We start from the raw sequence: 22055 nt of genomic DNA, 5'->3' as shown, positions 1-22055 counted from the left end.
TGGAGTCGCCACTTATTTTTGTTTTATTTTTTTAAGGGAAAAAAAATAAGAAAGAAAAACCCTAAGGGGGTGTTTGGTACGTCGGAATAGGGAATGAAAATAATATTTTGTTTCCTTTCCTATTTTTTAGTGAAATGGAATGAATTTGATAATTCCATTTCTAGCATTTGGATGAACTTAGGAATGCAAGATTGGAATGATTATTTGTTTCCATTCCAATGTTTGATAATAATAGGAATGGAAATGAAAAAGAAATAAATTTACAATAACATCCTTACATATAATTTAAAATATTTTTTTATTTTTACTTTTATTTTAAAAAATAAATAAAATTTGAGAGGTTTTTTGTTATTAAATAATAAGACTAAAAAATATATATATACTCAATAAATAAAAAATTAACCATAAAAAATCGTATAACCCTAATGCACAAATATTCAATTATTATTTTAATGGTTTGTTTACTGTTAAATAGCAATGATATGAAGAGATCTTCATTGTGGCCCATGCTAAAGTTCCAAAATGAGCCGGAAACGCAGCAGATTTTCTGCGAGACGGCAGAATCCATAGCTTTAACTAGGAAAGGAAGACGCCGATAATAATAAACAAAGGGGAAAAAAAACCAAAAGTTTTGTTTTTGTTTGTTTTTTTCTTTTTATTTTTTTTCCTAACCATTAAAAATTTTCAATATTGTAAACACGTGAAATCGAAAAATCTTTTTCCAACCATTTCAATTTTTCTCTCTAGTTTCCATTAATACAAGATAAAGAAACATCAAAGATTCCAAACATAAATTAATAAAAAAAAAATTAATCGATTTATAAAGAAGAAGAAACACATATAAAGAAGTAGAAGAAGAAAGAGAAAATAAGGTAAACCCGATCGAAGATGTAGAAGGGAGTTTTCAGAACCTAGTTGCAGCAAACAATGACGAATCCTAGATCCAACAATCAAAATGAACATCCAAAACCCTATAAATTAGAAATTGATTTTTTTTTTAAATATCGTGGAAGGTTTAATTGATTCAATTTGGAAGAATCACTTGTTGCGGAGAATTGGATGATGAGTGAGTCTCTAGCTTTGCAAAGAAGATAAGAAGTGGATGATGAATGGATCTCTACCTTTACAAAGAAGATAAACATCGGGTTTGAAGAACAAGATAAGAGGGTAAAAATAGTAATTTAGGTTATTTTATATTATCAAATAGGTTTAATGAATCAGAATACCACCTACTTTTAATGAATGCAAATCCGACTCATAAGTTGGATTTGATTTTTGTCGGAATAATTTTTTATTTCATTTCCGCTTTCTTAACATTTATCCAAACATAGGAATAAGAGAGAAAAGGAATGAGATGTCTATTCTCACTCCCTATTCCCGTGTACCAAACACCCCCTAAGTGTGACTCGAAAAACAAGTTTGTGAAAAACCGAGTTTGAGTTTGAGGTCAGGTTACTTATTGGGAAAGTACGGTGAAAGACCATAACACCCTTCTAAGCCCTATAATAAGGTCTCTACTAAATAAGGTGAAGCATATGTGACAATTGATAAGGAAAGTAATGGATACCAATAGAATGATCAAATAATAAAACGAATCATGCATAAAAATAAGCAAAGTGGGATTGAAATCGTACCTTAGCAGCAAGTAATAGTGCGTTATCATGGAAACAAGGTTAGCTCAAGTATAAAATTATCACTTGCATATCAAGAAGCAAGACGAAGATCAAGTAATATTCATTAAGTATAACAATTGACAATCAGAAGAGGAAACTCATATGTAGGGCCCTGACCAAAACCCAATTTATCTTGCATGAATTAGTCTCACAAATTCTATTATTTTGGAATTATGAAAAATTCATTCTTGCTTATTTAAAATAAAGAGAAACAAAAAAAATATTTTAAAATCAAAGAAAAATGTATAAAGGTTCTTGCCATAAAGAAAAAGGCAACAAGTTTATTAAAAACAGGATCTTTGGTGACCTTGAACCATAAGGAAAGATGAAAAGTGGTGGAATTAAAGAAATATTTGAAAATTGGAATGAAATTAAAATTATTTGAAAGAAAACTAAAGTTTTGAAATTTATAAACAAAGATGAGGATGTGACCTCTTCTCACCCACCTTAGCATGTTGAGGATGACCCCTCTTTTCACCCACGGTATCAATTGGATCCTTCCACCTTATGGTGGAAAGGAGACTTCTCTCAACATTCACTATATATATAACATAACAAGGAAATAAAAAGCATAATTTCAAGAAACTCATCTAAAAGCAAAACAATAAAAATTACTCCTAAGGGCTCTCTCTCTCTCTGACACTAAAACCTACTAGTGCCATTAACTTTAAGGGATCCCTTTACATTTTACCATCATACATCATAATGGGATATGACATATTATTATAAGCCCAATTAGTAGTGCAAAATTCATAAAGCAACATTTAGCCCCTTGCACATGATCCATGTTAACAGGGTAGGTGCATGCTTCAATTTGTTAATTGTATCATATCAAATAATTATAAATTTTGACATAGCAACCATAGGCAATAAATTTCCCTATGCCTTTTTTTTTTCTTTAAATAGATCTTCCTCACAAACACAAAGAAACCAAATTAGCTAGTGCAGTAACTTTTTAAGTAATAAGTAAGAGAGCCCCCTAGTAGCTACATCCACTTAGAGATGCTCTTATCAATAACAATGAATTTTGATTAACATGGTCAATCAAATTGATTTATCATTTAATCAAAATGATAAATAATAACTTTATTCCATCACCAATATTTGCTTGTATTTTTTTTTCTTTTTACAATATTTTGCTATTGTATCTAAAAGGGAAATAACATGACCTTGGGTAGAAAAAATAAGTGACCTCAATTTGGTTTATAAGCTTAATCTAAAAGAAGCAAGACTAGGTAAACCCATCAAAAAACTAATAGGCTTATAGTGATCATATAAGTGTTATCCCGAATAACGTCTTCCTTCGTTTCTTCCTTCGAAGACTTGTAGGAGTGAATTGATAATGGAGTATTGAGAACTCTTTATATAACCTTGTAAATTTGTTGCTAGATGCAACCATCAATTGAGATCTTTCGAGTGTTACTTATGTTTCTTTTTCATTAATGTAATAGATGATTTCAAAGTCTCTTCAAATGAAACTTAACTTCACAACCAAAACCCATGTTGATACTTGCATAAATCTACTTAAGTAGTACATTGGTTAATTCAAATGTCATGACTAACCTTTTATGTAATTCATCCTTCCCAAAAGCTAATTGAATAGAGTTTTTAGTAAACAACTTATTAACTTGTCTTTTAGAGTTCATGGGCTTCTTGTAATGCATATGGTAGGTAAGTTAACTTAGGAAAGAAGAATTTGGAGTTCAATTAATATCATGCTTTAAACTTCGCATGGGTAGACAAAATTTATTAACTTGTCTTTTGGAGTTCATGTGCTTCTTGTAATGTATATGGTAGCAAGGTAAACTTAGGAAAGAAGAATTTGGAGTTAGATCAATATTATGCTTTAAATTTCATAGTCAATGATTCCTTTTTTAGCATCATAGGAAATAAGTTACTAGAATCAATTGGCCTTTTCCGCACTTCTTTGCGCCCTTTATAGGCAGTCCTAGGATTAGTTCCACCTGAGTTTGCATTCTAGATTCATCATTTATGATTTTTTTTCCTTCTTCCTAACAATTTTGGATTGCTTCTTAATGAGATTATATTATGGTTCTTTTGATTCCAAGAATCTTAATTTTTCCACTAGTTGCTTAGGTGGTGGAATTTCCTTCTTTGGCTAAAGACTTTTCTTATGCCCATTGTGCACAAGTGTATGAATGTTCTCATAAACATCATATTGGATCATTTCATCAAAAGGTCATGGTCTTCCAAGTACAATGTGGGCAACTTTCATTAACAGAACATTACATCATACTGATAACTCAAAATTATTACAAAAATTAATTAGTACCGAACAATAATAACTCACCAAAAATAATTGTGTCATTTACTTATACTATTTGATAGGAATTTGAATGTTTCTTCATCTTTAGATTAAGCTTCTCAACAAGTTCTTTTTAAGCTATAAGTTGAAACTACTACTTCTATCAATAATCATAGTGTATAATCTCCCTTGGTAAGCAACATGTGTTCGAAAGATGCTCATACGTCCCCAATCTTCCACTTCATTTGCCCTCAGTATGTCCACCAATGATTGCATAAAAAAATTGAAACTCAAACTTGTTAGTTGCTATCATGCATGGTGTGGGTGTTGTATGTTGCTGATGGGCTCCCATGGAGTGATTGCCCATTTGGTTGTACCATTGTCTGTTGTTACTTGTTACACACAATGAGGCATGGGTTTCTCTGCTGGATTCAGGTAGATGGATTTACCTTTTCTCTCCTTTTCTTCTCCATACATGCTCAAAAGTCCAAGCACATAGATTACTCAAAATGGTAGCCACAAATATTTCCACCGACATCCTCAAAATACCACTCCATGCTGCCAGCCTATGCAATCTGAATGTTGTGTGCCCGCATTTAGAGTTTCATGTTCCGTTGGTGGAAGAGTGTTGTTTAAATGTCGATATTTTCTACTACGTCTTGATTTTCAGAAAATAATAAGAAAATAAAAAAAAATTAAAAAAGTAAATTTTAAATTTTAAATATAATTTTTATTTTTTTCTGTTTTTTTCATTGCATTTTTTATCGTATATTATGGGAACTAGCGGGGAATTGGAATAGAAATATTTAAGGAATTAAGGTAAATTATGATACCACTATAAAAGAAAATATAACTCAATAGGATTTGATTTTTATAATAATAAATTTTAAATTTTATTTTAAAAATTGGAATGAAAATAAATTGGGAATTAAGGTAAGTCATGATGCCATCATACCATATAAAAAATGAATCAGATTTGATTTCCATAATAAATAAATAAAAATTGTAGCCGATTTTATGACGGGGATACGCTGCTATTCAAAGTTAAAAATTAGTCGGTTGCATTCATCGGGGTTTAAAATCGTAAGGGAAATGACACGAGGCCCTACTGTCATACTTCCACTCACGTGCAATGCACGCTTATTTAAAGACTCATGAACCGGGGGAAAAATAAGCCCTGGGGAGACGATGAAGAAACACGCCCCTCCCCAACATTGCTTTCCTCTGCTCTCAATCTTCTTCGCCATCATCCCCTTCTCTAGTTCTTTCGACTACCACCAAGCTCTCTCCAACTCTCTCCTCTACTTCGAAACGCAGCGTTCCGGTCGCTTACCCCACAACCAGAGAGTCACTTGGCGTGATCACTCCGGCCTCACCGACGGCTTAGAACAAGGCGTTAGTCCATTTCTTCATATTTTCCACATCTTTATTCGTATAAATTGGCTTTTCTTTTGAAATATATGAGTAGAGTATTGAGTTTAAAAAGTGGGATTGTTTCGTCGTCTTCTTCCTCTGCAAATGCAGGTAGACTTGGTGGGAGGCTACTACGACGCCGGCGACAATGTTAAGTTTGGTCTACCGATGGCCTTCACAGTCACGATGCTGTCGTGGGGTGTTATAGAGTACGGCCAGTATATGGCCAGCGCCGGCGAGTATGGTCACGCGCTTGAGGCCATCAAATGGGGGACGGATTACTTTATCAAAGCTCATACTCAACCCAATGTCTTGTGGGTACAGGTAATGCCGGCGTTTCCCTATCGCCAATCACTTTCATGCGACTGGGGAAATGTCTCCAATTTCGCCGGAAAACTGGCTTTAATTGCAGTTGGATTCAGTTTTGATTTCCTTGTGGGTCCACTATAATAGGTGTCTGACGCGGTTCTAGCGCGTGCGGTTACTTTTCTAATTCACAAAAGTAACATTCTATTGAACACCTTTCAACATGCGGATGACTTTTATTTTTTACTTCAAAAAAAAATTACTTCCTGCGATTTCGAGAGTTCTTTTGGAAATTAATTTGAATTTGAAAATGTGCTTACCATTCAAAAAAACTGCAATTATGACTTTTTGGTGACAAATTTCAGGTGGGGGACGGCGACACCGATCACTATTGCTGGCAACGGCCGGAGGACATGACTACATCGCGGCAAGCTTACAAGATCGACGAGACAAACCCGGGTTCGGAGGTGGCCGGAGAGACGGCAGCAGCTATGGCGGCTGCTTCTATTGTGTTCAGAAAAACAAACCCACACTACTCTCAACTCCTACTACACCATGCTCAGCAGGTATCTAACTGAATTAGCCTTCAGTCTTCAATGATCGTATGGCAAGTGAAAAATGAGATTTTTTTTTTTTAGTAAATGCTAGACGACATATATAAAGCCAAGATATGTGTCTATTCTTGTGATCAGCATAATTGGTTGTATTATTTAGCTTTATTATTCCCCCTAAAATTTGATTTTCTAATGATATTATTTTAATTAACTTGTTTTAAAAATGGAATATTGTGTGATGTATCTCTTTGTTCCTATATGGAGTGATTCTTTTTCTTCTTTTTTTTTTTGAATTTTTTTGGGAATTTTGTATGCAGTTGTTTGAGTTTGGAGACAAGTACAGAGGAAAATATGACAAAAGCGTAGGAGTGGTGAGTAGCTACTATCCATCGGTGAGTGGGTACCAGGATGAATTGCTGTGGGCCGCTTTGTGGCTATACAGAGCCACCGACAATCAGTCTTACTTAAATTATGTGCTTCAAAATGCCCTCTCTTTTGGTGGGATCACCTGGGCCATTTCTGAATTCAGCTGGGATGTTAAATATGCTGGGCTTCAAATCATTGCTTCCATGGTAAATCTTCGTTACCTAAGTGATGATAGTTAACCTTAACTTAAATAATCAATTAAGAGTCTGTTTGGCTGTGCAAAAAAATTAGAAATGTTTGTAAAATTCATTGTGAAATGAGCTCTCTATCACAACGGTTGAGATGGAAACGTTGAATTACTTATTGTTTGGTTGTGTAGCTGCTGAGGGAGGAGAAAAACAAGGTGCACAAGCCCACGCTAGAGCAGTACCTCTCCAAGGCACAGCACTATCTCTGCGCCTGCCTCCACAAGAACAATGGGAGCAACGTGGATCGCACCCCAGGAGGCCTGCTCTACACCCGCCAATGGAACAACATGCAATACGTATCAAATGCTGCATTTTTGCTCACAGTCTACTCCGATCATCTCCGGGAAGCAAATCAACAACTCAACTGCCACGGAGAATTGGTGGGCCCAGAGGAGATCCTCTCCTTCGCTAAATCTCAAGTCGACTACATTTTGGGCGCCAATCCTATGGCCATGAGCTACCTGGTGGGCTATGGCCCAAAGTACCCGACAAAGGTGCACCACAGAGGTTCATCTACCGAATCATACAAGCACGACAAGGGTTTTATCGGGTGCACCCAGGGGTACGATGGCTGGTACGCCCGACCCCATCCTAACCCACATGTACTAGTCGGAGCCCTTGTAGGTGGGCCCGATGTCAACGATCGGTTTAGGGACGACAGGGGAAATTACGTGCAAACCGAGGCTTGCACGTATAATACGGCGCCACTTGTCGGGGTATTCGCTAAGTTATTTGGATTAGAAAGTACTGAATTCTCTTCTAATCCATCTTTAATCTCTTCGTGGTAGGTAGGAAGTGATAGGGAAATTTTTTTTGATCTCAATGGATTGGTTATAGTGGAAGCCCATTGATCAAAACCCTAATCAAATTAGGGTTTATCTGTAAACTTTGTTTTCACATGTTTGATATGTTTCTCGATCTATAATTTACTATAAGTGGGAATGATTTTGAGGGTCACAAGTTAGACGTTTAAAACATTTGCAAGTCAAAGTTTTTACATTAAACTTAACGAACTTACACAAAGTTGGAAGACAAACCAACAAAAAGTTGAGGAGAGATGCCCGGAATGAAGGAGAGTGTGGAGCTTACAGTGGCAGTGGTAGTGGTAGTTACAGATTTGCTTTAATTGCGGAGGCATCCCACGCAAACTGCCAAGCCTCCCCAATGCATCATCCACGTTCTCCCGCCCATTTACTTGACCTGTCAACGGCTACAGTTCTGCCTCATCTATCACATTTCCTAACGACAATTGTGCAGGATTTAATGCTCTTTTTTCTCCATTGCGCATAAAAAAATTCAAGATTTGGCTTTAATACGCTCATACATATCCCACACTGTTGGTATCGAGAGACATGGCCTTTATTTCATTTGCTTTGTCACTCGCAGGTGCCCTGCGCGTGCATGTACCATCATCACACCCACGCTTCAAATCCTCCTATTTCCATACTGCCTGCCTCTTTTATTAAAATGGGTTAATTTGTCACAATACTTTTGTCTTGTTTATGCGGACATGAAGGGGGCATCACGTCTTCTTCCTTCAGCTGACTCCGGCCTTTGTCTTGCCTGCCTCCAAGAGCATCATACCCATGTAAGACTTTAGGGTCTTACTACTTTCCCAAGAAAGTGAGGTGGGAAAATATAAAAATAAAAAACAAACATAATGAAAAGTCTTCACCATTTCAGCTGTTCTGGAGAATTTGTTAGTCCCCAAATGTACATATAAAACTCTGTTCTTATTTATCATCACAACACTCTGGGTTTTAGGCACAAGCTCTTGAAAAAACCAAGGCATATATTAAGAGTACATTGGCATTAAGGCCTTCTAATCACCCTTCCTTTTGGGGTCCTGTCCACCTGAAGGGTCATTCTCCTTCACAGTTTCAAGGTTAGAGTCCTCCAAAACCGCCACTTGTGCAGCCTCCAGCGCTTTGTCCGATATCTGGCTGACAACCCCTTTGCGGGCCTTTTCCTCCACCAATCTCTGAAGCTCCCTCTTTTCTGCAGCCACTCTTTGGAACTCTTCAGCTGTTGAAGGTGCTCTCTCCCCTAATCCATGCTCACTACTGCTTGATCGGCTATATCTCTGAAACAACATAAACTCAACACATGACTGAATAACAACTTCCTCTTCCTCAACTTAAGCAGAAAAAGTTGGGAATTTTGTCAGATTTTTAGCTAATGACCCATGACTTCAAAATTTCAAAACTGAGAAAGACCCGTTCAATCATCTACTAGATGAACAATAAATCAAAGATTTTACCACCCATCTTAATAATGCCTCTTTCTAATATTTGAACTCTTCACAAAATCCCAATGAATTATCACCCACTACTTGGGAGCTTTTGCTTGCTGTACTGTTAATTCCTGATCAGTACTTAAAAGAAAGGCCTCAACTAAACCCAACAACAAGCCATGCATTGTCAGTACAATAATAGAGAGCAGCCAAAACTTGGTCTCTGCTAGAATTATTACAATATTACCAATAACTCTATATAAAAAATAATTAAAAAAATACAAATTCAAATAAAAAATGAAAAAAAAAAAAAAAAAAACAAAACAGAGGTTTTATATGAGGAACCTTGATGGGTATGTGGAGATATGCTGATAAAGGCTTGATGAGTGACTGCCTTGAGGAGGTGCTGAGGAGAAGGAGAAGAGGGGCACCCATGGCAGAGAATGGATAGAGATCCAGAGAAGAAAAGGTCATAAGATTAAAGACAGGGTGTCAAATGATAACAACGACAGGGTGGAAAGGCAAAGAGGGTAGTGATTGTGCAGTACAGGTGTTTGATCATGCCAGCATAACAGCATTTCACTCTGCCTCAGTGGAGCTCGAATAACTTGCCACCTCATCCTATCCATGCAAATATTCTTGTGTAGCTTCATTTATCCATTCTTTTTTTTTTTCCCCCTTGACTAGCACATTGCACCACTTCCGCAGCCTTCCCCTGTCAACATTTAATTCCACCTCAGCCATGGATATATATTTATCATTTTAATGATCATTATCAAAATAAAAAGAAAAAAGTTAAGCCACCCGATGGTTGCCATGGATTCCCAATCTCCTCTGTCCAAAAGAATAAGAAAAAATCTAAAGAGTCATGTATAAGTATAAAGATGGGGACTAATTACAAAATAAATTAAAAAATAATAATAAAACCTAAATATATAATTAAGCACATTTTTTGATAGATGTCTTTTAAATATGTAATTAGACCCGAATAAGAATTATTTTTTATGCATCTAATCATAACATTTAAAATTAAAATTATTGAATTCTTTTATGTTTGTGTTCACTATTTTCAAATATAAATTAAATCAAATTAAATTAAACGAATGTATACTTATTTTTTTATTTTAATATTTTTTATTTGAAATATGTAATTTTGAGGATGAAAATATCGATAATCAAGGATATATCTATACTTGGATTTTATGAAAATATAAGATATATTAGCTGATATTTTGATATAAAATATTAAAAATTAATAAAAATTTTAAAAATATTAAGAAAAAACTCTATAAATTATATAAGAAGTAAAAATATGTATTTTAAAGTTATTTTTTTAAAAAAAAAATTGATATATATATATATATATATATATATATATATATATATATATAATTTGCCATATTTGATAATAGTATCTTCTACATTGATAAAAAAAATATAAATTTTATAAATATATATTTATTATTAAGTTACATATATATTATTTTACTAAAATATTAATATCATGATAACATGTCTAATTTTAAAATATATTTAATATTAAAAATTATGATCAATTTTAATTTAAATGTATTCAATGATATCAAATAATTAATAATATATGTATAATTTTTTTAATATTTATATTTTTTATGTTTAATAAATATATAGATTATATAAAAAAAACATATGTTAAGAAAATGATGTTTTTTATATTTTTAGTAATAAATTAAATCATATGTAAAAAAAAATTAAAATTAATTTATTTAAGGATTTATTACACTTTACCCCTCAACCTATATCGTGTTTTGCACATTGCTCCCTTGAGTTCAAAATAGAGCAATGTGTCTTCCAAGCTTTATAATTGCATACAATGTGCATTTTCCGAATTACGACGTTAAATTTTTTGACAGAATGACATGTGCTTTCAAAGTGATTGAGGGCAAAATGGTCATTTTTAATAAGTGAGGGAAAAAAAGTCATTTCATTTTAAAACCCCAAAACCCTAACAACCCTCCTTCTTCCTACGTTCATTTTCCAGAAACTATAACAATCAAACACATTTGCAATGTCTAAAAAAATAGACAAATTTACAAATAATAGTAATAATAATAATAATCAAACAAGTTGTTTTACCTAAAACCCCAAAACCCTAACAACCCTCATTCTTTTTCCTTCATTCATTTTCCAGAAATCACATTTTCTCGGCAACCAAACACATTTGCAGTGTCTAAAAAATAGACAAATTCACAAAAAAAAAAAAAAAAACGTAACCAAGCAAGTTGTTTTACCTGAACAGCATTTGGTCATCATTTAAATAGGTCACATGAATAGCACATGCACCTTTTGTCTAATTAAGGTAACACCATCACTCCAAAAAGGAACATTGCATGCAATTATAAAGCATGAAGGGTACATTGCTCAATTTTAAAGGCGAATGAGCAATGTGCAAAACACGCAATAAGTTATAGGGTAAAGTGTAATAAATCATTTATTTAATAATAAAAAATATATAAAATTTTTTGAAAAATTGGTGAAATATCAATGAAATATAAGGAAAGACAGTAAAATATTTAGAAATATCTGTTAATGGATATATATAAACCTTAGCCTACATTTAGTTAGTAGGATGGGATATGTATAACCTAAAATATTATATCTAATTAGATGAGAAATGTATATCCTAGAACATGATATTCGGTGGGAAATGATATCATTTGATATATTCAATAGGCATAATATCTTAAAATAAAATATTCAATAAGATATATTATATTATATTTATATTTAGTTTGTAAAAAGAATACAACATAATATTGTAGACCCCTTTTGCAAACCAAGTGCTATTAGTTTTTTTATTGCTTTTGTTAGCTCAAGGGTTCTCCTAATCAGGTTTTGATGATAACAAACCATGGTTAAGTAACTAATTGGTTTAATGTTTAAGAATCTCAGGAATAAACTCGAAAATTCATCAAATGACCAAATGGATATAAGATCGAGACGCTTGAAAGACTTGAGATCATAGGAAACTAATGTAAGATGAATGCATGAGTGCACTTAGGATTTTCATATGTTTTCATGTATCTTAGAAAACTCGGTTTATTCTTTAAAATGTCAACTTCATTAAAACTCGAGTTTTTAACTAATTTACCTTAGGCAAAATGTTTCAAAATTGGCTTAATAATTTACCTAAAGACCTTGCCTAAGTGTTAGAAAAGAAAGGAATAAAAAAAAATAGGTTTTTCGGGGCCAAAAAGGCTCGACCGATTGAGGAACCGATCAACCGGCTGAGGAACCAATCGACCGGTTGAGGTCGTCCGGTCGAGGAAGGTTAAAAACCTTCTCTCTTTCCCACTAGCCTTCTCTTCCCATTCGAGGACCGGTCGAGGTCCGGTTGAGGCAACGATAACCTGTTATGCATTAAATGTTCCAACGGCTAGTGAACCGGTCGACCCTTAGCTTGACCGGACGAGGTTTCTTTTTGCTGATTTTGACTCCCGAGCTTAGAAACCTATAAATTGAGAGCTCCACTTCATTTATTGATAAGAGAACACTTGCATTCAAAGCCCACTTACCTGTTCTTGATCAAAAAGCTCTCATTTCTTTCATAAGTGCATTAAATCACCACTTGCATATCCTTTAGTGCACTCTTGTTGTCATCCTAGCTTTGCCTTGTATTTGAGCCATCTTTAAGCTAGGTTGAGTGAGTATATTTTGTAACAATCTGAGTGTTAAAGCCTTTAAGAGGGTTGAATCTTGAAGAAGTTGTGTAAAAGCCCATTGAAGCCGGAATCCAAGTGTAAGAAGATTGGAAGCTTGGTTGAAATTTCAAGTTAGTGGAACCCTCACTCGGTTAGGAGGTTGAGGAGAGTGGACGTAGGCAAGGAAGTGTCGAACCACTATAAACCCGAGTTTGAATTCTCTCAACTCTATCTATTTACTTTGCTTATATTTTGTTTAATTTTGTTGTGATTGAAAAGATTTTAAAAACTCAATTCATCCCCCCCTCCCCTTTTGGGTGTTTTTCTTAACTAAACATAGCCTTTGTTTTCTCAGCTTTTATGAATAGTATTAGAGGGATATTTTCTTACCACCAGAAGGAGCTAGGAGCACCTTGGACGAGTGGGGGACCGACTTCCATGAAGCTTCATGCATGAGACGTGTAACCTTGGACGTGACCACCTCGCCATGGTGGTAGTTGAAGTTTCAGAGGATGACGGCTGGAGCAGTGGAGTGGGAAGCGGCTTGCGAGAGAAGGAAGAAACAGGGAATGAGCGAAAAACTTAAAAGAGAGCAAGAGAGGTTGAAGAGGGCTTTGGAGAAAAAATTGGAGACAACTTGAAAAAGAGAGAACGTTTTAGAGTAAGAAAACCTAGCTAGGAACGAGCAGAGAGGAAAAAGGGATTTATTAGATTAGCAATGATAAGAGAGCAAAGAGCCAAGCATATCAGTCCTTGAAGGGGAGGTTTTACAGGTATGGGTATTCACTCCCTACTGTCCTTACTTCTTTCCTGCTAATTTCAAGGTTTATTTGATGCTTTAACGGGGCATTAGAGGTTGCATTTCATTTTGTTATATCATTGAACTTGATATTGCCTTGCTCATCTAATTCCTTTAAGCAAAAATTTGAGAATGAATGTGGATGTAGAGTTGTGTTTGTTGTTGGATGCTTGAAAATCATGTCTCTATTTTTTGTTTTTTGCTTGGGTGGTGAGAAAAAGGTTTCCTAGATCTGTATATAAGCATTCATGGTAGAAATAATGCAGCTTTAGCCTTGATCCTTGTGATCACTAGTTCGTTTTGTTGCTAATCCATATGCATGACCAACTCTTATTCGAATCTGGTCATATTAACAATATTCTCCAAGCACTCTGAAAGTTCAAAATCAGAATCACCCCTCCCTTGTGGGTTTTTTCGCCTTCCAAAGAGCTCTACTTGCAACTTCTCTAATGGCTTCTACCGTTAAGGGAGTCGAAAAGATCCGCCAAACCATACGTCTGAAACAGGTAATGCAGCGACTGAAGACCATGAGTGTGAGTCTCAAGACCGCGGTCCACACAATCCTTCTCCGACTCCGATTTCGACTGCACCACCAGGTCGATCCGACGCACCCCCCTCCCAGTTCTCGGACGTCCATGTATGTGCGGACTATCAACAGTTTGTGATCCCGACCCGGCTCACGAACCTGCCAATCTTTGTGACTCTATTGGACAAGACGGAGGGGGAGTTCAGGCTTCAAATCAAATGAAGGCTTGGTTTCTTTTCCAATAGAGTGAGTTTTGGTTTTTTTTTTTTTTTTTAAAAAAAAAAAGCACCCAGTTTTTTTTTTTTTTTTTTTTTTTTGAGAAGAATGAGATGAAACATGGTGGGATCAAGGCTATTTTGTGTTGAGTGATGATTTTGTGGGTGATGAGGTGGAAGGAGCATTTAGATGGTATGTGGTATGTGTTTGTCTTTCATCTCGTAAAAAGTGGGAATTAGTGGTTAGGAGGAAACTTGGAATTCTGCAATTCCAATAGTGCCAAATCAACCATAGGTGCATCAGCAGCAGCCAACCTACCATCAATCCAATCAGCCATACCCGATTTGCTTGCACCTCGGGCCCCACTCATGCATGGCCACTTTTGCCATGCAATCTCAAACATGCCCATATTCTTTTTTTATCCTTTATGCTCACACATTTTGACAAATTATTTTCTAAAAATAATTTTCAAAATTTCAGGTTTTCAAATAATCTTATTTTCACCTCAATTTTCAAATAATTTTCCAAAGCTCCAATTTTTAAAATTTCCAAAATTTCATTCTCGAAACAATTTTTCAAAATTCTAATTTTTAAATTTAATTTTTTAAAATTCCATTTTTCGAATAATTTTCCAAAACTACCATTCTCAAAAATTTCCAAAATTTTCTAAGTTCCAAAAGTTCAAATTTAATCTTTAAAATGCCTTCTTCAAATAAATTTTCTAAAATTCCAAAAGTTCAAATTTAATCTTTAAAATGTCATCTTCAAATAAATTTTCCAAAAATTCCAAATTTCCAAATTTAATTTTTAAAATGCCATCTTCTAATAAATTTTCCAAAAATTCTCAAAAAATTTTAATTTCCAAATTTAATTTTTAAAATGTCATCTTCCAATAAATTTTTCAAAAATTCCAATTTCCAAATTTAATCTTTAAAATTCCATCTTTAAATAATTCTTCAAAATTCGATTTCCAAATTTAATTTCCAATTTTCACATTTATTTATTTAATAATTATTATTTTCTTTATTATTATTATTCTATTTATTTATTTTTTTAAATTCCTATTTCCAAATTTAATTTCCAATTTCCAAAATTCTAATTTTCACATTTATTTATTTAATCATTATTATTTTCGTTATTATTATTTTTACTTTTTATTTTTTTATTTTTAAAATTCCATTTTTAAATAATTTTTCAAATTTCCGATTTCCAAATTTAATTCTCAATTTCCAAAATTCCAATTTTCACATTTATTTATTTAATTATTATTATTTTCGTTATTATTATTATTCTATTTATTTATTTATTTTTAAAAATTACATCTTTAAATAATTCTTCAAAAATTCCAATTTCCAAATTTAATTTCCAATTTTCATATTTATTTATTTAATCATTATTATTTTCATTATTATTTCATTTATTTATTTATTTTTAAAATTTTATCTTTAAATAATTCTTCAAATTTCTAATATCCAAATTTAATTTCCAATTTCCAAAATTCCAATTTTTATATTTGTTTATTATTATTGTTATTGTTATTATTATTATTATTATTTTAAATTTCATCTTCAAATAATTTTCATGATTCTAATTTTCATAATTCAATCTTCAAAACTCCAATTCTCAATTAATTTTCAAAACTCCAATTTCTTTCAAATTTAATTTCCAAAACTCCAATTCATAATTTAATTTTCAAAACTCCAATTCTCAAATGATTTTCAAAATTCCGATTTCCAAATTTAATTTCCAATTTCCAAAATTCCAATTTTCACATTTGTTTATTATTATTATTATTATTATTATTATTTATTTTTAAAATTTCATCTTCAAATAATTTCTAAGATTCCAATTTTCATAATTTAATTTTCAAAACTCTAACTCTCAATTAATTTTCAAAATTCCAATTTCTTTCAAATTTAATTCCCAAAATTTCAATTCTTGAATTTAATTTTCAAAATGTCAATTTTCAATTAATTTTCGAGCTTTCAATTTTTGAATAAATTTTAAAACTTTAGTTTTCTTTCAAATAATTTTAATTTCACTTCAGCTTTCAAATATTTCTTTAATTCTACCACTTTTCATCTTTCTTTAAGATTCAGGGTCACTAAAAATCCTGTTTTGAATAAACTTGTTGCCTTTTTCTTTCAGGCAAACATCTTCATATATTTTTCTTTGATTTTAAAATGATTTTTCTGTTTCTCTTGATTTTAAATAAGTAAAAATGAATTTTTGATAATTCCAAAATAATTGAATTTGTGAGACTAATTCATGCAGGATAAATTGGGTTTTTGGTGGGGGTCCCACATATGAGTTTTCTCTTCTGATTGTCAATTGCTATGCTTAAAGAATATTGTTTGATTTTTGTCCTGATCCTTGATACACATGTGATATATTTTGTATTGTTTCCATGATAGCGCATTATTATTTGTTGTTAAGGTATGACCTTGTTTCCACTTTATTTATTTTGATGCTGATTCACTTTATTATTCAACTATTTCATTGGTATCTATTGATTTCCTCATCCATTGTCATATTTGTTTCACTTTACTTAGTAAATATTCATTTTTTTGGGGCTTAGAGAGTTGTTAACCGTACCTTCCTAATAAGTAAACTCCTGAATCCAAATTTGGTTTTTCGCGGACCGTCTTTTCCAAATAAAGAGTCACACTTAGTGTTTCCTTTCTTATTTTATTTTCCCTTAAAAAATAAAACAAAAATAAATGGCAACTCTTAGTCTTTTCTAAAAATCATATTTTTTTTATCAAATAAATAATAAAAATCAAGTTGAACGAGTGAAATGCGGGGTCCACAAATATATATTATTTTTCAAATTTTAAAATAAAAATTATATTGCATTTCAATATTTTCTATTTTTTAAAAATATAAAATTTCTCTTACATTTAACAATATTCATGATTAAAATATTTAAACTTTATAAATATTTTTTATATTATGTTATTCAATATATAAAAATAATTTATATATTAAATAATACATATATTCATATTATTTTATAATATATTTTATAAATTTTTTAGTTCTTCTTTTTAACCATACATTTAATTTTATCATAAAAAAACTATTTTACAAAATAATTAATATAAAAAATATTGATTAAAAAATAAATAAATTTTTTATATATGAGATATGTATATCCTATATTTTAAATTATGATTAACATATCTCATGTATAAGTGATATAAACAGAATGAGATAATATAGCCTATAATATCTTGAAATATATATATATATATATATATATATATATATATATATATATATATATATATATATATATATATACATATGAATGGAAAAGATTTAGAAGTTATAAAAGCAATTAAAAAAAATACAATTTTCAATTGCATTTAAAGTTATGTTTGGCTTTGGAAAATATTAAAGAAAGAAATAAAATGTTAAGGAAAATTGGTTTTTCATATTTGGTTTCATTATAAAAAATATAATTAAAATTAATTAAAATTTTTATATATATTTAAATTATTTAATCTTACAATAGCAGAGAGAAATAAGTAAACGTATAAAAATTTATTAAATTTAAACTATTTTTTTCCTTCTACTTTTCTTCTATATTTTTTTTCATATTTTTTTTAAAATTTTTTGGTAACCAAACATAGCCTAAAAGAAAAAATAGTGAAGGAAAATAAAGCTATATATTTATGCTAAAAATATAATAAGAGGAAATAATATATATATATATATATATATATATATATATATATATATATAGAGGCACTCATGGTTGTTACTAGGAACCAATAATTTTTATCAATTTAATTTATTTTTATGATTTTGTTTTTCTATTTTTATTTTAATTATATATCTTAATTTTGAGCATAAAATCCTTATTTTCTATCATTTTATTTTTATCTTTATTTTTTTCAAAAAATATTAGTGCATGTCTCCGGATTCACTCAAGTTTTTTTTTTTTTAATAAAAAAATTAAATATAAAAATCCTATCAAATAAAAATATCCTTTTGGCATATTAGTTTTTATTTTTATGTTGTGGGGACGATGCCCCATACTTTAAAACGGCCACTGAGCCAACGACCATCATTAAGATTCTATTTCAATTTTCCCCACCAATTGGTCATCATTATCCTTGAAGTGTCACAATATATTTATTCCACGGGCACCCACAAACAAACGACACCGTTTCAAAATCCCGGGATTCACGATTCACACAAACCGAAGCACAGCACAGCTTTCTCGGAATCTCGGTTCTTCTCTCTGGTTAACGGCGCTGCGCTCTGTAATCTTCTGCTTTGCTCTTACGCATCTCTCTCTGGTTCGTCGTTCATCCCTCTTTCTTCTATTTTGATTCCATCACAAGCATTCTTTTTTTTTTCTCTTTTTAAAGGTTCGGTTTTGTTAGATTCGGTCCTCTCTTCCTTCTGAAGCTCTGTGTTGAACTTTATGTTTCTAGGGTTTCATGAGATTGTAGAGGAGTAGTTTTCCTTTTTGATCGATTTGAGATTCTGCTATTGAACGTAACGAATCGAATTTGAATGTGTTTGGCGCTGAAATTTGAATGATTGAGTTTTCAAATAATGTCAGAAATCGAACACTGGAAAAGCCACTGATGAGGATGTGGAGGTTGCAGAGTTCCCTTCGGATTCATTTAATAATGAACGGCGATGGAATTTCAGAAGCAGCTGGTTCTGGTGCTGCTTTTGAATTTGCCTGAATTTTGGGCCGTGAATGAACATTGTCTCTGTGAAATGTGGTTATTGTGGTTGCATTTGGTGGTTCTTCAGTAGCTAGTTTTTTAAAACAAGTCATTCTTTTTCCGTCCATAGGTTGTTTTCTTGTAGAAATCAAGTAATATATTGCGAGATTTTGGCATATTCTCCAGATTGATTAGGTTTATGCCTTTAGTTAACTTACCTTGTTTCTCACAACTGATATTTCTATGTACCACCAGCTTTAGAATTATAAAGTAAATGTGTTAACACTTTCATTGGATATCTGTGGTAGAGATAATTGCTGATTTTGCATGTTGTCAGGAACTAGTAATTTGGAAGATTGGTGCGTTTTGAGTAACTACTTAAATTTAGAATCAATTTGCTGACTGGGATTTTACCATCCTTACTTTGATTATTATCAAAATTGTGGGTATTTAAAGTAGGACCTTGAATTTGTGCTTAACAGGACTGATTTAATATATTGAGTTGTAGTTCCTTAATATTGAATTGAGGCTTTGTATAATCATGCATTCAAAGTTTTTTTAAATATTAATATTATCTTGCAGGGGGTCTAAATCACTCTCCATTGCAATGGCTTCTTCACCATCTTTTAGTATGTCTGCTTTGCATAGCACATGCACTCCTAGGGTGCCAAATTGCCCTAAAGAGTTCGTGGACAATCATTCAAGTTTGTACTCTAAACAACCTCTTCATTCTAAATTGATGCCTTTATCCACTGACCTAAAGCATTCAAGGTTTTTCACTAATGAGAAACCATTACAATGGGAACAAACTGCAAGACTTCCACAAAGGAATAGAGTCTTATCCTGTGCATTGGACATTGAAAATACACCTTTTTCAGTGGGCAATAAGTTCCAACTGGATGATGTTATTGAAGCTCAACAATTTGATAGAGAGACTCTCAGTGCCATATTTGAAGTGGCACGTGAGATGGAGAAGGTTGAGAAGAAATCACCTGGGAGCCAAATTCTTAAGGGTTATCTAATGGCTACACTTTTCTATGAGCCATCTACTAGAACTAGGCTCTCTTTTGAGTCTGCCATGAAAAGGTTGGGTGGGGAAGTTTTAACAACAGAAAATGCACGGGAATTCTCATCAGCAGCAAAAGGAGAGACACTTGAAGGTACTTCTTTTCATTTATTTCTGGGTTTTACAAGGTGGTAATCCTGCAATATGGTTTTCATTGGAAGTTGATGTGCAGATACTATAAGAACTGTTGAAGGATACTCAGACATAATTGTAATGAGGCACTTTGAAAGTGGTGCTGCCAGAAGAGCCGCAGTCACAGCTGAGATTCCTATCATTAATGCAGGGGATGGTCCTGGACAGCATCCAACCCAGGTGTGTGCATAATTCATTAATGTGATAATATGGAAATTTTCGAAGTGTTTCTTGTCATAACTTGTACAAGTCCAGTAAACTAGTTTCTAACTAGATTATGTTTTGCTATTTTAGTTGACTGATTTAAGAAGTTACTTGAGCCTTTGACTTTGTTTAGGTCCACAAACTAGGGATATATGCTTGTTCAAAGAACCTTGTAATTATCTTTTTCTTTGATTTACAGAGCTTAATTCATGAAGTTAATGTTAGATGCCTAAGAATCTGTAGGTTGTTGTGTTGGAGTTTTCCAAGTGAGTAATTTGGTCATGTTGCTGGTATGACATGATTCATGACCATTATGCCGCAGGCTCTCCAATTTATTTGGCCTCAGAATGGGAATTTATGTAACTATGGCAAAACCTTCTTAGGGCACTATATCCTGATGACGTAATGATAAAGAATTTGATCTAAAGACCCTGAAAAGGGAAAGTTGTCCTTGTTTTTTTGTTAATTATATACTTTTGCTGCTGGGAATTAGGAAACTGGCAGCATTATGATCTCATATGATATTCATGACCTACTCCAAGCATAGATGTGGGATATTGAGTGTATCAGCCAAGGTTATTCATGTGTATTGGGACAAGATATATTTAAGAGCGAATCTTCAATTCTTATTAGGGTTATTTGTAATTATAATTGTTTGCCAGTGTGAAGATTTGTGCATGTTTTGTAATTTCCATTTGGTGGTAATGAATTTTACAAATCTTTTAACCTCTAACATTCACTCCTCTTTTTATAACAAGATAGGCTCTTTTGGATGTATATACTATTGAAAGAGAGATAGGAAGACTGGATAGAATCAAAGTCGGGCTTGTTGGAGATCTTGCAAATGGAAGAACAGTCCGGTCACTTGCATATTTGCTTGCCAAGTATCAAGATGTGAAGATCTACTTTGTTTCTCCTGAAGTGGTCAAAATGAAGGTGAGAAAGAAAGAACTTTACCATCAGTAAAAGAACCTTTAGTGTTTGTCAATTAGAACATCCATTAACTAATGAAGAGAATTTGCTTAAAAATTTTAGGTTTTATGGGGTAACTTTTTTGTTTCCCAGGATGATATAAAAGACTATCTCACATCAAAGGGAGTTGAATGGGAAGAAAGTGCTGACTTAATGGAAGTAGCTTCAAAGTGTGATGTGGTGTATCAAACTCGCATTCAGCGAGAAAGATTTGGAGAAAGGGCCGATCTCTATGAAGAAGCTCGAGGCAAGTACATTGTGGATCGAGATGTGTTAGGTGTGATGCAGAAGCATGCTGTAGTCATGCATCCCCTCCCAAGGCTTGACGAGGTAGCAATGCCATCTTGGCTTTTATGATTCTGGATTTGATGTGTATGAGTAAAATATTTTGCCGATGAACGATGAGGATGATTGTTTGTTTTCATTATGTTATGCAGATAACTGTGGATGTTGATGAGGATCAAAGGGCTGCCTATTTCAGACAAGCAAAGAATGGTCTCTATATTCGGATGGCTTTGTTGAAGCTCCTACTTGTTGGTTGGTGAGAGGTGAGAGTAGTTTTTTCCTTTCCTTCAATTTTTGACATCTTAATCACTCAACTTTATTTATGCTCGTTTCATGGGATAAGATTACGATACCTAAACTGCCAGAATTGCTTGGCTTGAAGGATGATCGAGTTATGAATCAATAAGATTATCTGTCTTTTCCCTTTC

The 22055-nt window shown here is 32.8% G+C and overlaps 3 protein-coding genes across 3 annotated transcripts; 2 read left to right on the top strand and 1 right to left on the bottom strand.

The window, feature by feature from the left end:
- The first annotated feature begins 5098 nt into the window (after window positions 1–5098).
- On the top strand, window positions 5099–7777 carry LOC100262347 (endoglucanase 11). The gene is made up of 5 exons (XM_002277317.5): window positions 5099–5334; window positions 5464–5676; window positions 6024–6224; window positions 6530–6784; window positions 6958–7777. The coding sequence occupies exons 1-5, from the start codon at window positions 5128–5130 to the stop codon at window positions 7612–7614; spliced, it is 1533 nt and encodes a 510-aa protein (XP_002277353.2). The 5' UTR covers window positions 5099–5127; the 3' UTR covers window positions 7615–7777.
- Window positions 7778–8484: 707 nt separating this feature from the next.
- Window positions 8485–9597, bottom strand: LOC100257237 (uncharacterized). Its single transcript, XM_002278124.5, has 2 exons — window positions 9405–9597; window positions 8485–8909 (listed from the first exon to the last, which is right to left on the bottom strand). The coding sequence occupies exons 1-2, from the start codon at window positions 9531–9533 to the stop codon at window positions 8649–8651; spliced, it is 390 nt and encodes a 129-aa protein (XP_002278160.2). The 5' UTR covers window positions 9534–9597; the 3' UTR covers window positions 8485–8648.
- Window positions 9598–18362: 8765 nt separating this feature from the next.
- Window positions 18363–22055, top strand: LOC100246977 (aspartate carbamoyltransferase, chloroplastic). The gene is made up of 6 exons (XM_002277379.5): window positions 18363–18587; window positions 19551–20128; window positions 20207–20346; window positions 21133–21306; window positions 21436–21672; window positions 21780–22055. Exons 2-6 carry the CDS (start codon window positions 19576–19578, stop codon window positions 21885–21887), a joined length of 1212 nt encoding a protein of 403 aa, XP_002277415.2. The 5' UTR covers window positions 18363–18587; window positions 19551–19575; the 3' UTR covers window positions 21888–22055.

The sequence above is a fragment of the Vitis vinifera genome, chromosome 19 (assembly GCF_030704535.1).
Source record: "Vitis vinifera cultivar Pinot Noir 40024 chromosome 19, ASM3070453v1".
Lineage (NCBI taxonomy): Eukaryota > Viridiplantae > Streptophyta > Magnoliopsida > Vitales > Vitaceae > Vitis > Vitis vinifera.
Note: the sequence above shows the minus strand (reverse complement) of the source record. Positions and strands in the feature narration are given on the sequence as shown.